The sequence below is a fragment of the Schistosoma haematobium genome, chromosome ZW (genome assembly GCF_000699445.3).
Source record: "Schistosoma haematobium chromosome ZW, whole genome shotgun sequence".
Taxonomy (NCBI): Eukaryota; Metazoa; Platyhelminthes; class Trematoda; order Strigeidida; family Schistosomatidae; genus Schistosoma; species Schistosoma haematobium.
In genome coordinates, this window is record NC_067195.1 from 76,972,587 (window position 1) to 76,991,781 (window position 19,195).

A 19,195-nucleotide genomic window follows, 5' to 3' on the forward strand; every position below is an offset into this window, starting at 1 on the left:
GGGTTTCGTGTTCAATCGCTGATAGTCACCAGTTGGACGCCAATCGTCACTGTCCTTTTTAGGGACCATGTGCAACGGAGATGCATATGGGCTACTTGAAGGTCGTATGATCCCTAAGTCTATCATGTGATCGAATTTGTTTTTCGCTAACCTTAGCTTTTCGGGAGCTAGTCGTCGTGCTTTAGAGAATACATGTGGTCCTGTAGTCGTGATGTGATGTGTAACATTGCTGGTTACACACGGTAGTTTCGGTTGAATTTGTTGTATCCCAGGATACTTATCGAGTAGTGGTTGATAGAGTGGGTCTATCATATGTTTAACTGTGACTGGGGATACTCTACAACCAGTAAAAGAAGTTACGCAAACGGACAAATTAGTGTTTCCGTCTACTAGCCTCCGTTTGCGCGTGTCAATGATCAGATTATTGTGTTGTAGAGGATCCATACCAATGATTGGCATAGAAACATCAGCAACAACGAAGATCCAGTGAACGGGTTTGCGTAAACCCACGTTAAGGTAAACGTACCTTTTGCCATACGTAGCGATCGGTTTTCCGTTTGCCGCCTGTAAGTTTAGAGTCGATTTGCGAAGTCGGTCGTTAGGATTTGCTGGGAGAACGCTAACTTCTGCGCCAGTGTCGACGAGGTAGCGAACTCTCGTTGTCACATCTGTGACGAATAACAGACGGCTTTGTTCGCCGGCTACGGTTGCCGTTAACGCGTGCTGGCTTGGAAGTCTCCCGAATTGTTTTTCGAGTCACTCGGTTTCGTGTTGGGAAAATTGCAGGGTTTTCTGCAATTTCTGGAAAACTTTCCATACTGGTTATGATACCAGCACCAGTCGGGGTTATCTGTCTCTCGTGGTCTAGAGACAGATCGCTTACGTGAAATGCTTCTACGTGGAGTGCGCGATCTCTTACGGTCGGTACGAAGATTACAACAACGCGTGAGTGTATGACATAACTCGGTTATGTCATTCTGAGTCGTTTGAGGTTTTTCTTTGACTGAAAATACCTCGGCAGTAGAAGGTTTCGTAATTTCTAAAATGCGGTCGGCAGATGCAGCTAGCTCGTCTAAGGCGTTGTACTGGAACGAGACCAGAACTGCTTGCACCTGTTGGGGAAGTTTTGACAAGAAGAGTTGTTTGAATAGACCTTCGTCGAAAGTTCTTGGGCCTATTACCTCTCTCATCCGTTGCAACATGTCCGTCGCAGAACCGTGTTGCAGGTCGATGTTATTGAAGAGTTGATCTAACCTTTGTCGATCGGTTAGGTCTCCTCGTTTAAGAATCGAGCGTTTTAAGATTTCGTAAGGATCGGAAACATCACTAGTAAACATACCAGGTGTTACGTACCTGTTGAATTCGCGCAGTAGTGCCTTGACTACTGCGAGGAATTGTGCACGTGTGTCGATCACGCCGTGCTCGTGGAAGTCGGCTTCTGTGTAGCGAAACCAGGCTTCGATGTTGTCGGGCCAGAAAGGCATCAGTTGAAACGAAGGTGGGGACAAAGTCTTAAGATTGAGTACTTTAGGTGTCTGTTCAGTCATGATGAAGTATGAAGTACGATAATGAACGAGGGGAAAATATATATATATCCAAGAAAAAGACACGAGAAAAAAATCACAATGTTTTTAAAAAAATAAAAAATAAGGCAATGATATATAAAAATCCCAAAAAGGAACAGACTCACAGTTGCAATTAGGTGTACCAGATCACGTCGGGCTCACCAATGATGATGTCACAGGTATTCAGTGTTTGACAACGCTTCTACCAGTAACACCTAATATATTTCGTTCCCACCCAGAGAAATCAAAAGACAGAGTCGAGGAGATCGGAAGAGTGTATTTGGCGATTACCAATATATCGGAATTCTCTGATCTAATCTGGCTAGCGATTGCGGTTGATGTTGAGCACGGCGTTACCACACGTGATCTGGTGCGGATGCCTGACCGAGCGCCTTCAGCTAGATGAGTCCACTAAAACATATGGTCAGCATCCAATGTCGAAAACTTACAGAGCTATTTATTTTGGGGATTTATTTACCGCTACACACCTTTCCCGTCAGTGCATACAGATCCCCCCACACATACACTGAATATCGTGACCATTAAAGAACTCGATGTCTTTGGTCTACTAAACAAGCTTGACATAGGTAAATCCACGGGGCCCGATGAATTACATCCGAGGCTGCTGAAGAAATTATCTAACTTCGTTGCGAACCCTTTAAGTATATGCTCTAACCTATTGTAACTCAGGATCGTTTGCGAAAACGCCATAGAAAGTCCTGTCTTCAAAACAGGTACGAAACACAAACCTGAGAATTATCGACCCGTTAGCCTAACTAGTGTGGTTGCTAAAATCTTAGAAAAGATTATTCGGAAGGAGCTGTTTAAGTACCTCGATGAAAACCGGATCCTTTCGGAGAAGCAGCACGGTTTCAGAATACGTTACTCTTGTCTCACTAACTTATTAGTGACTCGTGAAAGCTGGTGCGCTCTCAAGGACCAAAAGATACCTGTAGCTGTAGCCTATATTGATTTCAGCAATGCTTTTGACAAGGTTCCACACAACCGGCTGTTATATAAGTTAGGAAATGTCGGGATTGCTCTCATTATTGAATGTAACTGCATTCTATGTGGTTAATGTTAAAGTGAGCCATGTTTCACTTTCTCTCTTGTTATTTTCTCTCCCAAAACCTCTCATAATACTACCCGGTACACAAGTATCTTCAGGCTAAGCGCTGACCTACCAAAGGTTGAACGTTACAGCGAAATCTGAAGTGCAGAGATATATTCCTAACTTGTATGTTATTGCTAAATGAAAACTGATTCCTAAAGTGTTCGTAGTCAACAAAAATATCGATCCGTCTAGAACCGATCATTTGAGAGGACATTCGAAGAAAGTTCAAAAACCGAGATCAAACCGTTTACGTCTGGAGTTCCGTTTCTCGCACCGAGTAGTGAATTACCGGAACTCTCTACCGGAACACGTAATATCAGCACCGTCTGTTAATATATTCAAAACGAGATTGGACCTCCACAGTATTACAAACTGCAAGGATTAATATAGGTCAATAGACTTCCTATCCTTATTACTGAAAACTGAAGACTGAAAAATGTGAATTTGAACGGTACATATATATTTAGCGTATACGCTAAATTACCAAATGTACCTGCTGTTAAGGTAGATTGAGTCTTTAGGTACTTCATGCCTAAGCAAACCAAAGAAACTTTTGTTGCGTGCCGTGTGGAAATAGTGCTACATTTCCCCTTTTTGTCGCCATAGGCAGTGATATGTCATTGATTTTACTTTGAATTATCGACTTTCCCCCTAAATTTACACAGAACTGTCTGCTTCTCGCCTAAATACGCTAAAAACTGCAACCTACCTCCTAATACCTAATCCTAACATTCTATCCTGTATTATAAAAGTCTGTAAACAGCTTTAGTTTACTTTTGATGGAGTTTTGTTCTCTTAGCTGGATGGTTTGGTCGTGGAGCTTTCATCGTTCTTCTGAACGACATCACCAGCACAAACTCCTAGCTATAGGTTACATTTAACAGCTTAGTAGCCATATATAAGTTGATTCGTATCTGAAAGAAATTTAATCAACAGTCATGTAAAGTGGCTATCGGCTTCTCGTTAATTAACGAGATGATTAATCATTGTAATTCAAAACCAACTTTATTTCACTTTCAGGAACCAAGGACTCAATATCGCTGAACGTTCAGTAAGAATACATAAGTCTGTTTTTATGCCTCAATTCAATTTGTGGTTACAGTAGTCGAGTGTTTGGATTCATTAGGGTAAACTCAGTCAGAAACCCGGAGTTGTTTTTCTGTGGCATGACCCAAGAGTATAAAATTCAGTCGGCGTACGGTAAAATGTCATAACATAGTGGATGTCAACCACTCATTATATTTAGTTTTTATGCCTATGGGGACTCAAAATTACTGTATAATCCTGGTGGGTGGACCCAAGATGTAACTCTCAAGTTTCTGTTTCAGTGAAACTCCAAAGTTTCTAAAGTATCTTTCCTTTTTGTCATTGCTATCCGGCTACCCGTTTTGCTAAATGCTTACCGTGTATTTTAACTTATATTTCTGTTTCTGCTACGTATATATAAAACTTCTTATTCGAATAGTTAACTGGACGCTTTGGTATGAACAAAAATTTGTAAATAACACAACTACCGATGATAAAGTCAATATAATTACTCTTTCTTGCTGTTTCAATTCACCCTGTAACGGATTGTGAAATAACCTATATTTCAAGCCCATTACTTTCATGTCAGAAACTATTGCCTGGGTACACTATTCCTAGGGACTATGTTCCTGATCTGAAGATATCCTACAGTGATGCAATGTTCAAAGATTAAACACAATATTCAGGTCTTAGTCGATTGAAGAATGAGTGACCTAAAAGCCTATGACATTTTATTATTTTCATTTTATGTCCATAAATAGACAGTTCATCATGATTGTGTGTGGGCTGTGATACTGCCCGGGTGCCCAGACCGAAGCAGGTGGTTTCCTTAGGGGGCCACACCCCGAGCCTTCGACCTGAAGGTCTGATCCACAAGTCAGTGGAGCATCGTGAGGAGATGCAGTCCCATGGTAGCCGGTTACCAAAAATTGGTTCATACGCCATTTGTTCCCGCAGGATACTGGAGCCCATGTGCAACATTGGTTTGAGATCCGGCTAAAGCGCCGGATATTCGCTTTTTGTCCTCTCATTTTCGTAAACAACACCCCCGCCACGAGAAGGCGGTGAGTAGGACTTCCCTGACAGATGCTGTATAGGCGTGACCGTGTGAGAGCATTTCGAGAGGGAGGGCGAGCCCACCCCACTCTCGGCCATACCAGGACATTTTGGGGCGCATATGTATTTGGTGCCTTCTTGTACCAATATTTATGTGTTCAAATAAATAATTTTATGTCCATATTCTATTTATTAGCATGTTATTTTATTATATGAGAAAAATTCATCTGGCTAGTGGTCTTTTTTTATTTCTAATCATTCGGGGGCCTAAGCCAATTATGCAGTCTTGTGAGCAGCCGTCACCCGGTCACACTATATCATTGCATTCATCTGTCAACTACTTTGCTATTCATCGATTTTGACAGTCAGGGTTTTGTCTAATCAAAACAGGAAATCTTCACAATTGTAGTCCTCACAACGACCTTGTTTTTCACTAAATTATTTACCAAGTAGAGGTCCGCGTACTCTGTTTTAATTCAGATTCTAATTATGGAAGCTAATGATGCTACCCAGTTGTCTAACCTAGAGTAGGTGGCGTGGGGCTGTAGCATGTGACTTAATAACTAATGTATCGCTCCACCTAAGGTAACCTATCATGCAAACATTTTCATTGCTATTCGATGTCATAAAATTTTTGTGGTTTGTCACGTATAACCAGTCATTTACCATTATGTTTCAGCACTCATGTTTTCTCTTAAACCAATAAGACTGGCTTATGCTTTCACTAGCTGTCGTCATTCATATCATAGTATGCTTCCAACTAGTTCGAAGAAACGACGTACGTGGGTCACTTATTCCTTGTTGGTATGTTATTACTGTTTACAAGATAATGATTTGTTTTTTGTGTAGTTAAGGATTTGTATGCTCATATTTTCTCAGCTTTTATTCGTAAATGTATCAATAAACATCTGAAATATGTATATTTGTATGTAAATGGAAACGACTGGCAAACAGTCTGATCGATCAAGATTCTGTATTTCTTCACAAACAAAGATATTTTCTCTTGTCTGATACACAGATCATGACCGAGCACTTAGGTGCATCAACCTATTTAGGTCTTTTTGGAGTTATAATTCTCTTGCTTTGTTGACTGATAAAATTTCAGTGCTGCTGCGAAAGGTTCGTTCAACTTAGGGCTGTGTAACATGGCTTAAGAAGTTAGGTTAGAAAATGACCGAGGAAACTCAAATCGAGATAGTGCGTCTGTTCATAAAATCACTGGTTGTTATACTATGTTAAGAAGAGCAGTTCACTCTTACTCGTTTTGGTCTGAGTCAGCAAAATAATTCTCGAGAGCTATATTTAACGTTTTAGTACTGATGAGTAACTGTCCAGCCATTAGTTATTTGCTTTTTAGAGAGGATAAGTTGAGCAAATCAGTCCACACACCTGATTCTGGAAGTGAAAGTATTCAACCCCAATAATCATATTTAAGTCTATTTTCTGAGTTTACCTTACATGCTTTTGGTGGAGTTTTGTTCTCTGAGCTGGATGGTTTGAACAAAACTCCACCAAAATCATCCACCTGAGCTACAAATCTTCTCCATTACCTTACATGCATTTCGTCATCGTTCCTGCTGCTTCTCGGTCAATTGTATCTAGTTAAACCTAGTATTGTACTTAGTTGCGTAGCCCAAATAATTTTGAGATGACCGGAAGTTAAGCCATTAAATCAAAAATCCATGCTTGACTCTTGACCATCAAACCATGTATTAACACCCATTACGTGATTCGATCAAGACAATCAGACAATGTTATTGACTCTCACTACAAAAATTTGCCTCATAGCTGGACAACTAATTCTACATGTGATCACTAAATTCTTTACTGTATTACTCACAAAAACTATGCATCTTTTAGTAGTCCTGTATATATGTAACCTTACAAGAAGTGTTGTGTTCTCTTTCCTGTAAATTGTTGTATACGAAAGGTGTGTATGCTAGATTTTAGAAAGTCCCATTATATATTTGTGATTTTTTGACAATTTGTTTCAGGTCCTTCCAGCTACTGCATTCGCTTTAGGATATTGGCAGATACATAGAAGAAGGTGGAAAATTGATTTGATTGGAAAACTAAACGCAAGGATTCCTGCTAAGCCTATTCAATTGCCTAAGAAGTTTGTTTTTCTCTTTTAAATGTAATCATATTTTCGCAATTTTAGTGTTGACTCTAGCATTCAGCTTCCTGAGTTCACTCATATCTCGGTTCGAGGTTGTTTCGATCATTCACGAGAAGTAGTAATTGGACCACGCTCATTGATTGAAGATTTTATACCTTCTAAAGGCTATGGAAGCGAATGGGTAGTGAGATCACCAAACAAGTATATGCAGGCGAATATGGCTCGTCCATCTGCTTCTGGTTATTTTATCGTAACACCATTTTTCTTAGAAGATAGACCTGGGTAAAAAAATGAACTTTTGGGGAATCGATTCCCTATCTTTCTGATTAGTTAATTGACATCTGTTTTAGAACCTCCATATTAGTAAACCGTGGATGGGTCCCATATGGTGCACGTGATCCTACCATTCGACCTAATGGTCAGGTAATTAATGATTAGTCTAAGAATTTATTTCTTCATGGCAGTTTACTAACAAAGTGTAATTCAGTTTGCTACTTTTTCCCTGCCTTTCTGTTAACCCAACGTAACAGATTTATTGACCTTCATCAGTTTTATTCTAATTTCAGGTTAGACTAATTTTCAAAAGCTTTTCACTTTGTATACACTGAGTGAATTCGTGGTTCGTCGATCTAGAGTCTCATTTTTCAATATTATAATGGCTCAATCATTTTTACTAAAATACTGAAATAATTTAGATGGTTAGTTTGTCAATTTACTCACGACATTGATCCTCAACTCCCAATCAGGTAGATTAAAAAACTATTTACTGAATGAGTAACCATGCGAATTGATGTACAAGTTAATTAAAACTAACATCCATGTACATAGTACTTGATCAAAGTAGTATGCCCATAAGCTCTGTCATTTCTCAATTAAATGATAAATTCTGAAAATAAAGGTCACTAAACAATCAATGTCCCTTCACTTTAGCCTGCCTTGACAGTCAGTCAGCTACAACGTAGGACCAGGCACATATATGAATCGGTCCAAGTTGCCATACCTCATTAACACAACAAGATGAACACTGGATTCATAAAAGTAGTTAATTCAGAAGTGGTAATATATAAAAGATTGCAATAAGGATATAGTACAGGAAGAAAGAATTAGTTCGTAGAAAGAAAGATATGAAGCGATTTTAATCTCTTGGTTTAAAGGGAGACAGAGGGTGTATACACCGACGCCATTATGATGGATTCTGAGCCATGTCACTAAGAGTCTACAACCATTGTTTACGATAGTCACGCGTACCCCAACCAAGTAGTCTGCATCTACCAACATGGCTCAGACTAGAAGTTAGTGACTTCAAGCACTGATGCCAGCCTGCTTTGACGGATTGCGTTATAATATGGTGGAGAGTTGAGTTTTTGGTAGTCATCATTTTTCATCGCGTCATGAATATTTATAGTTTTAGGATCATTTCCTCCAATAATTGACGCCAATTATTAAATTATTACAAAGCATAGAAATATTTCGCTCTAATTTAAAACGCTTCAGCATTGTGCACCCATAATCCCTTAAAGTTTTATCAAACCTTGAAACAATAGTCGTATCCTTAACAATGATTAGCCCCCAAATAGTTTCTGAATGAGTTAATAATTAAGTAGGAGCTAATAAGCTAACCACGTCTGGTATACGACATTGAATAAATATCAAGTATGGGGTTGTGAAGATTGAGATGGTAGAGATTATTAGGTTTTTCATTGAGATCATAAACCGATCGATGTTAGACCACCATTGAAAATCTGGAAGCACTGAACGGCAGCGCTCATCCACACGGGATTCGAACCAAGGGCCCTCGTCGTGACCAGTGGAGCTAATTCGTGTTGGGTAGATACAGGTATCTACCTTAGAATATTGAAAGATGGTCGCGCAATTTCGTGGATTGGTTGGGGTTAGGCGTTAACACCGTTGGATGCCGGCTCAGTGGTTTGGAGGTTAAGCGTTCGCGCGCGAGGCAGAAGGCTCTGGGTTTGAATCCCGTGAGCGGGATCGTGGATGCGCACTGTTGAGGAGTCCCAAAATAGGACGAAACGGCCGTCCAGTGCTTCTATGTTTTTAATGGTGGTCTAACATCAATCGGTTCATGATCCCAATTGAATAAACATCATATATTACATGCTATTGACTGCGATTGGAGATATAACACTGGATTTTCATTAAGCGATATCATACCCGACTTAATTTCCATAGGTTTTTTGGTTTGATCCTGCTTGAGTTCATTAGTATGCGTTCCTAATGAGTTCAAAAAAGTAGGATTTGTTAGCTAAACAGTACCCATTAAATCTATATTTAGTTTTCCTACAGACAATTAGTTTTCCTACTGTCTAGCGTTATTTAGTTGAAAATGAACTAGTCAGTATATCACGATTTGGGACGTGATCAGAACACGGGACAGTTAAGAATATGTCCTATTAACACTCACTATTTCTTTATCTATTATCCTCACTTCGTAAGGTATGTTGCTTTTATTTACTGTTATGTTCAGAACTCTGTATTATAAGCTAAAGTACATTCATTGAAAAGAAAATTCATTATTTACTTATTGTGATACATATGTATTTTTTCATAAATTTTAGGTAAAGGGTGTCGTAGAACTGTCAGGTTATATACGGTATCAAGAAAAGGTAATTTTACTATATATATAATATGTAGGCCCATCAACTGCTGTTTTAAACTCCATGATATTATCTGACAGACTTAAATTACTGTATCAAACGCTCAAAAGTTTATTCCCTGTTTTTTTTGTTTCACTTAATAACTTTTAATGTGCGAACATCAGTAACATTTCAACTATTAGGTTCATTTATATAATGTACACACCTAATAAGATCTCTTTTATAATTGTTTAGTATTATGGGATATTAGTCAGTGTTAATGTTCTCTACTATTTAGTGCTGATCAGATTTTGATCAACTAATTTTTAATATGGGTACTGGCCTGTTGTACTTGTTAGCGCACTCCACTTTGCCTAATAGTTGTAAAAGAAGTTGGGAAAAAGCTTCGTGACTCAATTACGTCAATTTTTTGTTTTGTTTTAATAACCTAATACTTTTCTTAGGCACCAATTCGTATATTCGGTTCAAAGATTCAACCTCTTACTTGTCTGGATTATGAAAATCAAAATCCACATATTCGTTATTCTTGTCGACAAATCGATCAAATGTCTAATGATTTGAAAACATTACCGATTTTCCTTGATGCTGATTATGGTAAGTGATGAACGGTAATTTTGTTTTCCTTTTATAAAATGTAAATTCATCCTAATGATTTTTTATTTATTTAAAAATAATGAAATATTAGGGATAAACATTTTCTAAGTTTCAGATTTTTATTTTCCATACAGTTTTCATTTCCTTCTATAAATATCAGTAAGGCTAGAACATGGTTTAGATCAGGAACCGATCTAGATAATCACTCAAAATCGAGCAGTACTGGATAAAAATCCCATAACATAATGTTCCGAATTTATTTCGTCGTTTTTTCCCATTTATATATTTCCTATCCCATTTATGGGAAGGTATTAATTAAGTTAGGAAACCACTCTGAGATAGACTAATAAGAGAAAAATGGTAATAAATTTGAGATAACTATAAAAATCGTACTTACAGTTAATTATTTTGAAGGTTAACGATATGATTATATCATAAGAGAGAACTGGAAAGTGTGTAGTGACAAGTTTCTAGGAATCGGAAATGAATGTCGTTAGTTACATAATCCCAACTGCCAAAAGACAGCTGGTTGAGAAAGTAAAATGTGTAAAACCTAGGATCTATTTGAACTGTTACTGTGATCAGCAGACAAATATGCTAAACGGTTAATTGACCATCAGTATTGTTAGTGGCGAGACAAAAATTGTAGACGAATCAATCAGATTTAGGATAACATGTCTTGGATTTTTGTGCGAAATTCACTCACCCATTTGGCCAAATAGCGTTTTGGGATTTTAGCTGATGTCAGTTCGTGATGAAAAACCGTGGATCTAATTTCTAAGCCTAACCATCAACTGTAAATCATAATGCTTAATCTTCAAACTGCATTATAACCATTTAGTCCTAGTAAGTAGGTTGACACTTTCAAGGTCACTTTGGCGCCGCTCAAAGGTCGTTCACCGTCTGTGCTTTTTAAAACTTGTTTTATACAACATTGGCATAGTTTATTTCGTCACTTTACTAGGCTATTATTAATATTAATATTATTAAAAATAATTCATCGCAAACGATGACAAAAGTCGACATTCTATGTTGGTCGAGTAATATACAAACTCAGAGGCCTCGAAAAAAACTTAGAATTTCTGCTTCTGATCATTTATAGGATCCTGAACTCAAATTAATAGAATCCAAAATAAGGACAAATTATTTATCTACTAGGTCTTGCTTTCCAATTGTTCTTTAATTGATATCAATCCATCATGAATGATAGCTTCCAATTTGAATTAATGCTTACGAACTCTGTGTTTACTGACAATAAAAATCATAAATGTGTAAAAATGAGTTTTGTTTAATGCAACCTCTATCGTTTATTCACTGTTAATCATACTCATTTTGATCATTAGACTAATGCATAATGTCCAAAGTGTTTTCAACCATAGTATCAACTTTATAAGCAAATGTTGAGAGTAAAGAAGTGACTGATATTCGTAAAAATTAGTTTATTAATACAATTCCACTTAAACAAACAAAGACATAAGGTTAGAATGGTTCACTAGCCTCACTTGGTATATATATCTTACTGTATTTTACAAAGACAATATGACAATTTCCATACATAGTTGTGTAAAATAACTGAAAATATTGATAATAAAATTTTCCTTCTATTCAAAACGAAAGATTGGAATAGTTTTTTATATTCATATACTTTTTAGAGTCTAGTACTGTTGGTGGGCCAATCGGTGGACAAACTCGAGTTGTTTTACGAAATGAACATGCATCGTATATTTTCACTTGGTAAGCTCCAATGTGATTTTCTTTTCTAATATTGTATTTTTGGAATGTTTTATTACTACCTCGTGTTGCCTTTTTATCAAGTATAGTCTTTGTTACTCGACTTTGAACCATATTATTTGCATAAGAGCTGTCTAGAATGAAGTAAGCAGAATGGGGTTTAGATCTATGGTCTGTTAATTGAGAGCTGAGTAGTTTAACCACTATGTCGCCCCTCTAATAATTATATTCAGTTAGTCAATTTGTCATAAACAACACAGGATCTAATTCAAATGCGAATCAATCCAGGTTTCCACACCTTATGCTATGCGACTAAGGGATTTCTCCTCATTCCGAAACAATCAGTGATGATGTGATTTATAGAAATAAATATCGTGTTAAATATTTTGCGTTCATCGTTTATTCCACTATGAAAAACTACAAATTAAGCTTCTCCATACTGCTCAACGAACTTATAAACAAAATAATTTATACACCGGATGTAAGATGACACATTCGTATGGTGTACGTAGTCGATCTTGACTTCGAGATAGCATCTTACAAGCAGGTATCAGAGTTGACAGTCTCCACGACTATCAACTTTGATATGTGTATTTACAGGATGCCAATCAATGATTAGACTCAGATGTAATTGGAAAATTTAATTCAGTTCATGATTATACACCTAATTAAATGTGATAATGAAAATAATAGTAGCGTTATTTTAAAGACTTTTCCTACAAATTTCGTGCCATTTTGCAGGCTTTTATAAGTTCAGTTTGTTCTTTTTTATAGTTTTGATTGGTGGTATGCTCTTTACAAGAGTGTATTTCGGCCGATGAAGTATTTACAGTTTGGAGAACTTCGACAACAAAGAGTTGGTACTAACCGTTCGTTTACATGAGCTGTCGTAGGCCAGAGACTATTTGACCTTTGAAGATATGAAAAGTTGCTAGCCTGTAGGGTCTTAGGCCGTGTAAAAACGTATACTAAATTCTGAAACAGTTGTTTGCCATTTTCTGTGTTATTACAGTATAATACTTAATTTATGATGATGCTGTATATGTGTAATTTCAGACATTAAGAGAGCCGATTATACTTCGGTTTGATCATGACTTCAATTATCACTAAAAATTTACTGTATCATGCGAAGTGGCTTAATAGTAAAATTAAACTAGGAATAATGGATTGATCTAGTAACTTTCTCTTCAATAATTTCTTGATTTTCATTCACCTATTCACCTTCAAACGTATCTCCATATTTCATCCATTAATAGGAAGAACCTCTTCTTTTCTAGGTTCTCATTGGGCACCATCGGTCTGGGAATGTGGATATACTTTTTCATTTTTTAACTGGACAAATAAAAGAAAAAAAGAATTATTTTGTACATACAAATATAGTTTAGATATCCAGACAAGACAATCCACTCGTTTGCTTATCCCTTGTATTTATGGTTATTTAATTCGTTGTCTACAGCAATATCTCATACAGTATATGTGTAAATGCGCTAATTAAAAGTGTCACTCATCCACGTACCTCCAACATAACTCAATAAGACCCTGATCATCACGAAATCTTATTTCTAGTATTCTTCTTATCAATCTTCTGTTTTCATCTTTTCCGATGTATGCCACTGCTGTCCGAGATTGTGAAGTGTTCTCCCGATTGCACATACCTAAGCACGGTGAAATTGATATGACGAGATACTACGGGCTGAGTAAATAAAAAACTAAAGTAATTAACAAAACATGACACAGTAACAAAAACAGGATAGAAACAAGTAATTGTCTCATCTCAATCAAGAATAGGAAGTGCGCTTGATTGTGGAGATAAGATTTCAGGTTAGAAGACCGATAGCCTGTATTAGTCCTTTACTAGTCAGCTTCTGAGTCTAGTCTTTCCTTGAATGAGTCAGTCAAATGAGTGGACACCACTTCTTCCAGTAACAGGTTCCAAGAATTAATGACTCGGTGTGAGAACCTGAATGTCACGGGTATTTTGTTCGTTGTTGGCTATAGCACTCGCCTGCTATGTCCTCTGAGTTGTCCTGACCTGGTGGGAAGAGAAGGAGAGAATATGTCAGGTTCCTAATCACATCCAAGTATTCTATGCATCAAAATCAGATAGCCCCTTAGTTTGCGGTAGAACGGAGTAAATATGTCTAACTTGTCGTGCCGTTCTGTGTATAATAAATCCTGGAATTGCATGATTAGCTGCTTCCTCAATTTCTCCTAAGATATCGGAGCCACTTTTTAAACAGAACTTGCAGCCTGGACTCAGTTTTCAAGTTTGTGTACATTGTATTGGAACATATTAGTGTCTAACTTGGTTATTGTCCGTCTCCAAGCCCATATGGTTCCGAACTTCTCACCTACAGCCGTACGGCAGTGGTCCATTGTCTTAAGATGATAACTCACTGTTACCCCAAGATCGTTTTGAGGTCGGAATACAGGTCCTGACTCTTCCTCTATGCTCCACCTACTTAATTTTGTGTTCCTTATGTTCACGTAGATGCATGTAGCCACGCTCATAAGTATCAGTCATTTTTTAGCCCAGCTAATTAGAACATCTAGTACCCCCTTCAGTACTCACGCATCTGTGTCTCCTGTTATCTCCAACTTTCTGCGTCAGCGTCAAGTAGCATCGAGGGTTAAATCATACTTGGGAGTTCACTTCTCATACAGTATAAATAGTAGAGAACTCAGGGCAGTTTTGCAGTACTTCACCAAGTGCTGGTTTATAGGAAGAATACTTGGAAAAGGTCTTTACTTTCTGTCCACGAACTAGCAAGAAATCCTTTATTAACTTTGAGATAGGCCTGGGAATTCTTAGACTGTAGATCACCAACGTAGATGATCTATGTCGAAATGATTGGAGGCCTACTCGAGTTAGACGTGAATAGTGTGACGAACCAACTAACGTCGAAGTCACACCTCGTGGTCAGCACCTTACGTGGACTACCCCCATTGACGTATCAAGGTACCATAGATACTTTGAAGACTGTACAACACAAAGGACGTTATTACAGAAATATATTAGTTAAGGTAGATACAGGCGAAAGTAAGACCACTGCCGCATGGGCCAGTCCATGGCGTATGATTAACTAATGCGCGTTGCTTGTACATGACCTTGGCAGGGAGCGATGATCTGTTCGACATTCAGTGATCCAACTGCCGGATGATTTGGCTAGGGCTCAGTGACATTTCACTGGCCCTACAATACTCCCCACCAGATTCAACGGCCGTTTGAATCGGTACCAAACATGTTGGGAGCAGTCGCGCGCCAGAGAGTGCCAAACGAATATTATAAATTCTCCAGGTATTGCTTATCTGTAAAACAAATGGAAAGGAGGCGGCAGAAACTGGTCGGGAAACAGCGAGTCATAATATGTTAGTAGGACGTTGGTTAAACGTAAAGCGATTAACCATAGAAATAATGAAAAGAACAAAACGTTTTATTGTTCTATCAAGTCGCGCTGAAATATATAGCCTTGAAAAGTAATTCAGTTCCTCCGATGACAAACGTTAAGTCTGCCGCAAGAGTAATGATGCTATAGCGATAGTAGGATAAGTGTATTATCAATCGATATCCATATTTGTACTGTCATTAGTTTAAAGTTGTAAGTCGGACAGTGTTGTTGACAGCTATTAATTAGTGTCAAATTCTAGTTATACCTATATCTAACAGACTAACCGTAAGTACAGAAGTATAACAGTGAAGAGTGGTCGTGATTTCGTTGTGCGAAGCTATTGACCAACTTGTAGTCACAGTTTGAAAAGTCGATGACTGCTGTTACAGTCAGTAAGGGTTGAAGGCTACAAATCGACAGCAAAAGGTGGCACGATGAAGTCTCTAAAAGATGATAAACGGTGAATGCTGCGTGTTTGTTCGATTAGTGAACAGAAAAATATCGAAAAGAACATAAGAAACCAAGAGTGTCACTCTGGACTCATGTCAATGATACCCATGAAAAACGCTGTCAGTGTTGGGATAGAGGCGACAATATCGTTTTCAGTTTGCAGGAGATTCGCTCGACTGCATAAACTGATGATTCGCGCGAATGATATTGTCGTCAGACCACCAATTGAACTGGACAGGTTGTAAATCGTCGAGTAGTTGAACAGCCGATTGATGTACCGGAATCATCTGTTAAATAACAGCCACGAGGAAACAATACTTCATAAAATGAAGTACGACATCGAAGTAGAACAACTACAATAGTTCAGATGTGTTACAATGTCAAGTCTAAATAACATCGTTCTTACGTATATTGACAGTTGCACTGAACGTTCGCTTAGGTATGATTAGCGTAACAGTTGGATGTGTGAATAAAAACATATACGAAACTATGGTTGGGTTCGTGGAGAATTTTCGAGGACGTTTAGATATTTTCCAAACCCGTATCGCATGTAAATAAACCGAAAATAGAATTAAAACGACTGTTGTGTAATAAGGAAATCGAGCCATGATTTACCGTGTGAATTATTAGCAAATACAAGGGGTATAATAAACATTAATTAAAATGGTAACCACCAATGTAACTAAGGTTTAGAGGGTCCAGGTAACGTGGCCATTTCGTAAAAGGATGATACAAAGAGCTTATTACCTAGCATTAAGTGACATATTAAGTACGACAACATGTGTACTTGGGACATGGACTAAGCGTGCTCGTGTACATGCAATATGTTTTACCACAGTATGTCGACTAACGAGTCATAAATGTACATGATTTCGACTAAAACTTGACGGCAGTGACAGAATATATGACTAGTTTACGTGAAAGCAACTACGAAATGTTATCACGCATCATAAATATAGTACGAAATAATCTAATGAAATTATGAAACTCGCCTGGGTTACTCTTGCCTTTAAGTAATGAAGTAGGCAGTAGTTTGAATCTGGATTATGTACGAGGTACTGTTGATTAAATTTTTCGATTAACACAGCGTTGTAGACTGACGAACAGTCTAAACGAGATCTAAGATCGCAGGAAATTTATAGTTCAAACTCACCGTGAATTTCTAGCATTCGTATCCTCTGTTTGGCCATGGAACTCAGCAATTGGAAATTAGGCAGGCAGTGGTAAAAAAAAAAAAAATTCTAGTGGATAGTGGTTAAGCAGAAAGATGAATTTATAGTCGATAGTTAATCTTGTCTTATTTATACCAGTGGATAAGGTACAAAGAGATATGCGTTCGTGTTGCCTTGTGGCTATACTCACGAGTGGTTGATATTTTAACAGACATATTACACAGGAGCATTTACATGCTGCTAATGCTTGTTAAAGAACCACGATAGCGGATTATAATCGTAGTTGATTGGTTAGTTCTGTCGATTGAACTAAGTATTTAAGTTTAAATACTAATCAACATTGACATGAAGCAACGAAAGTTCACAGTGATAGATTAACATAGACGATGATAAAAATGAAAAAGAATAAGTATAGAATGCAAAAATAAAGATCATAGTGATAGACTGCGTTATTCGAAGTCTTGCTCACCAGTGTAGATCACCAACGTAGATGATCTATGTCGAAATGATTGGAGGCCTACTCGAGTTAGACGTGAATAGTGTGACGAACCAACTAACGTCGAAGTCACACCTCGTGGTCAGCACCTTACGTGGACTACCCCCATTGACGTATCAAGGTACCATAGATACTTTGAAGACTGTACAACACAAAGGACGTTATTACAGAAATATATTAGTTAAGGTAGATACAGGCGAAAGTAAGACCACTGCCGCATGGGCCAGTCCATGGCGTATGATTAACTAATGCGCGTTGCTTGTACATGACCTTGGCAGGGAGCGATGATCTGTTCGACATTCAGTGATCCAACTGCCGGATGATTTGGCTAGGGCTCAGTGACATTTCACTGGCCCTACAATACTCCCCACCAGATTCAACGGCCGTTTGAATCGGTACCAAACATGTTGGGAGCAGTCGCGCGCCAGAGAGTGCCAAACGAATATTATAAATTCTCCAGGTATTGCTTATCTGTAAAACAAATGGAAAGGAGGCGGCAGAAACTGGTCGGGAAACAGCGAGTCATAATATGTTAGTAGGACGTTGGTTAAACGTAAAGCGATTAACCATAGAAATAATGAAAAGAACAAAACGTTTTATTGTTCTATCAAGTCGCGCTGAAATATATAGCCTTGAAAAGTAATTCAGTTCCTCCGATGACAAACGTTAAGTCTGCCGCAAGAGTAATGATGCTATAGCGATAGTAGGATAAGTGTATTATCAATCGATATCCATATTTGTACTGTCATTAGTTTAAAGTTGTAAGTCGGACAGTGTTGTTGACAGCTATTAATTAGTGTCAAATTCTAGTTATACCTATATCTAACAGACTAACCGTAAGTACAGAAGTATAACAGTGAAGAGTGGTCGTGATTTCGTTGTGCGAAGCTATTGACCAACTTGTAGTCACAGTTTGAAAAGTCGATGACTGCTGTTACAGTCAGTAAGGGTTGAAGGCTACAAATCGACAGCAAAAGGTGGCACGATGAAGTCTCTAAAAGATGATAAACGGTGAATGCTGCGTGTTTGTTCGATTAGTGAACAGAAAAATATCGAAAAGAACATAAGAAACCAAGAGTGTCACTCTGGACTCATGTCAATGATACCCATGAAAAACGCTGTCAGTGTTGGGATAGAGGCGACAATATCGTTTTCAGTTTGCAGGAGATTCGCTCGACTGCATAAACTGATGATTCGCGCGAATGATATTGTCGTCAGACCACCAATTGAACTGGACAGGTTGTAAATCGTCGAGTAGTTGAACAGCCGATTGATGTACCGGAATCATCTGTTAAATAACAGCCACGAGGAAACAATACTTCATAAAATGAAGTACGACATCGAAGTAGAACAACTACAATAGTTCAGATGTGTTACAATGTCAAGTCTAAATAACATCGTTCTTACGTATATTGACAGTTGCACTGAACGTTCGCTTAGGTATGATTAGCGTAACAGTTGGATGTGTGAATAAAAACATATACGAAACTATGGTTGGGTTCGTGGAGAATTTTCGAGGACGTTTAGATATTTTCCAAACCCGTATCGCATGTAAATAAACCGAAAATAGAATTAAAACGACTGTTGTGTAATAAGGAAATCGAGCCATGATTTACCGTGTGAATTATTAGCAAATACAAGGGGTATAATAAACATTAATTAAAATGGTAACCACCAATGTAACTAAGGTTTAGAGGGTCCAGGTAACGTGGCCATTTCGTAAAAGGATGATACAAAGAGCTTATTACCTAGCATTAAGTGACATATTAAGTACGACAACATGTGTACTTGGGACATGGACTAAGCGTGCTCGTGTACATGCAATATGTTTTACCACAGTATGTCGACTAACGAGTCATAAATGTACA

General features: G+C 37.9%; 1 protein-coding gene across 4 annotated transcripts; it reads left to right on the top strand.

Moving 5' to 3' along the window:
- Window positions 1–2,348: 2,348 nt before the first annotated feature.
- SURF1_1 (Surfeit locus protein 1) lies at window positions 2,349–17,782 on the top strand. 4 transcript variants are annotated; one of them, XM_051212350.1, is made up of 10 exons: window positions 2,349–2,802; window positions 5,441–5,565; window positions 6,756–6,877; window positions 6,923–7,162; window positions 7,231–7,303; window positions 9,457–9,504; window positions 9,939–10,089; window positions 11,742–11,823; window positions 13,098–14,844; window positions 17,514–17,782. In XM_051212350.1, the coding sequence occupies exons 2-9, from the start codon at window positions 5,446–5,448 to the stop codon at window positions 13,150–13,152; spliced, it is 891 nt and encodes a 296-aa protein (XP_051072528.1). In that variant the 5' UTR covers window positions 2,349–2,802; window positions 5,441–5,445; the 3' UTR covers window positions 13,153–14,844; window positions 17,514–17,782. The 4 variants fall into 4 exon arrangements, with proteins under 4 accessions (XP_051072528.1, XP_051072527.1, XP_051072530.1 ...); XM_051212352.1 differs by lacking the exons at window positions 2,349–2,802; window positions 17,514–17,782 and adding an exon at window positions 3,104–3,183 and having other exon boundaries at window positions 13,077–14,844; XM_051212351.1 differs by lacking the exons at window positions 2,349–2,802; window positions 17,514–17,782 and adding an exon at window positions 3,104–3,183 and having other exon boundaries at window positions 6,923–7,303.
- The last annotated feature ends 1,413 nt before the right edge of the window (window positions 17,783–19,195 follow it).

What these genes read in the sequence shown, in the direction of transcription:
- SURF1_1 (XM_051212352.1), top strand. Translation starts at nt 5,446, where the DNA reads ATGTTTTCTCTTAAACCAATAAGACTGGCTTATGCTTTCACTAGCTGT. An exon ending in ATATACGGTATCAAGAAAAG is followed by an intron (nt 9,505 to 9,938) that starts GTAATTTTACTA and finishes TACTTTTCTTAG; the next exon opens with GCACCAATTCGTATATTCGG. An exon ending in GCATCGTATATTTTCACTTG is followed by an intron (nt 11,824 to 13,076) that starts GTAAGCTCCAAT and finishes ATCCATTAATAG; the next exon opens with GAAGAACCTCTTCTTTTCTA.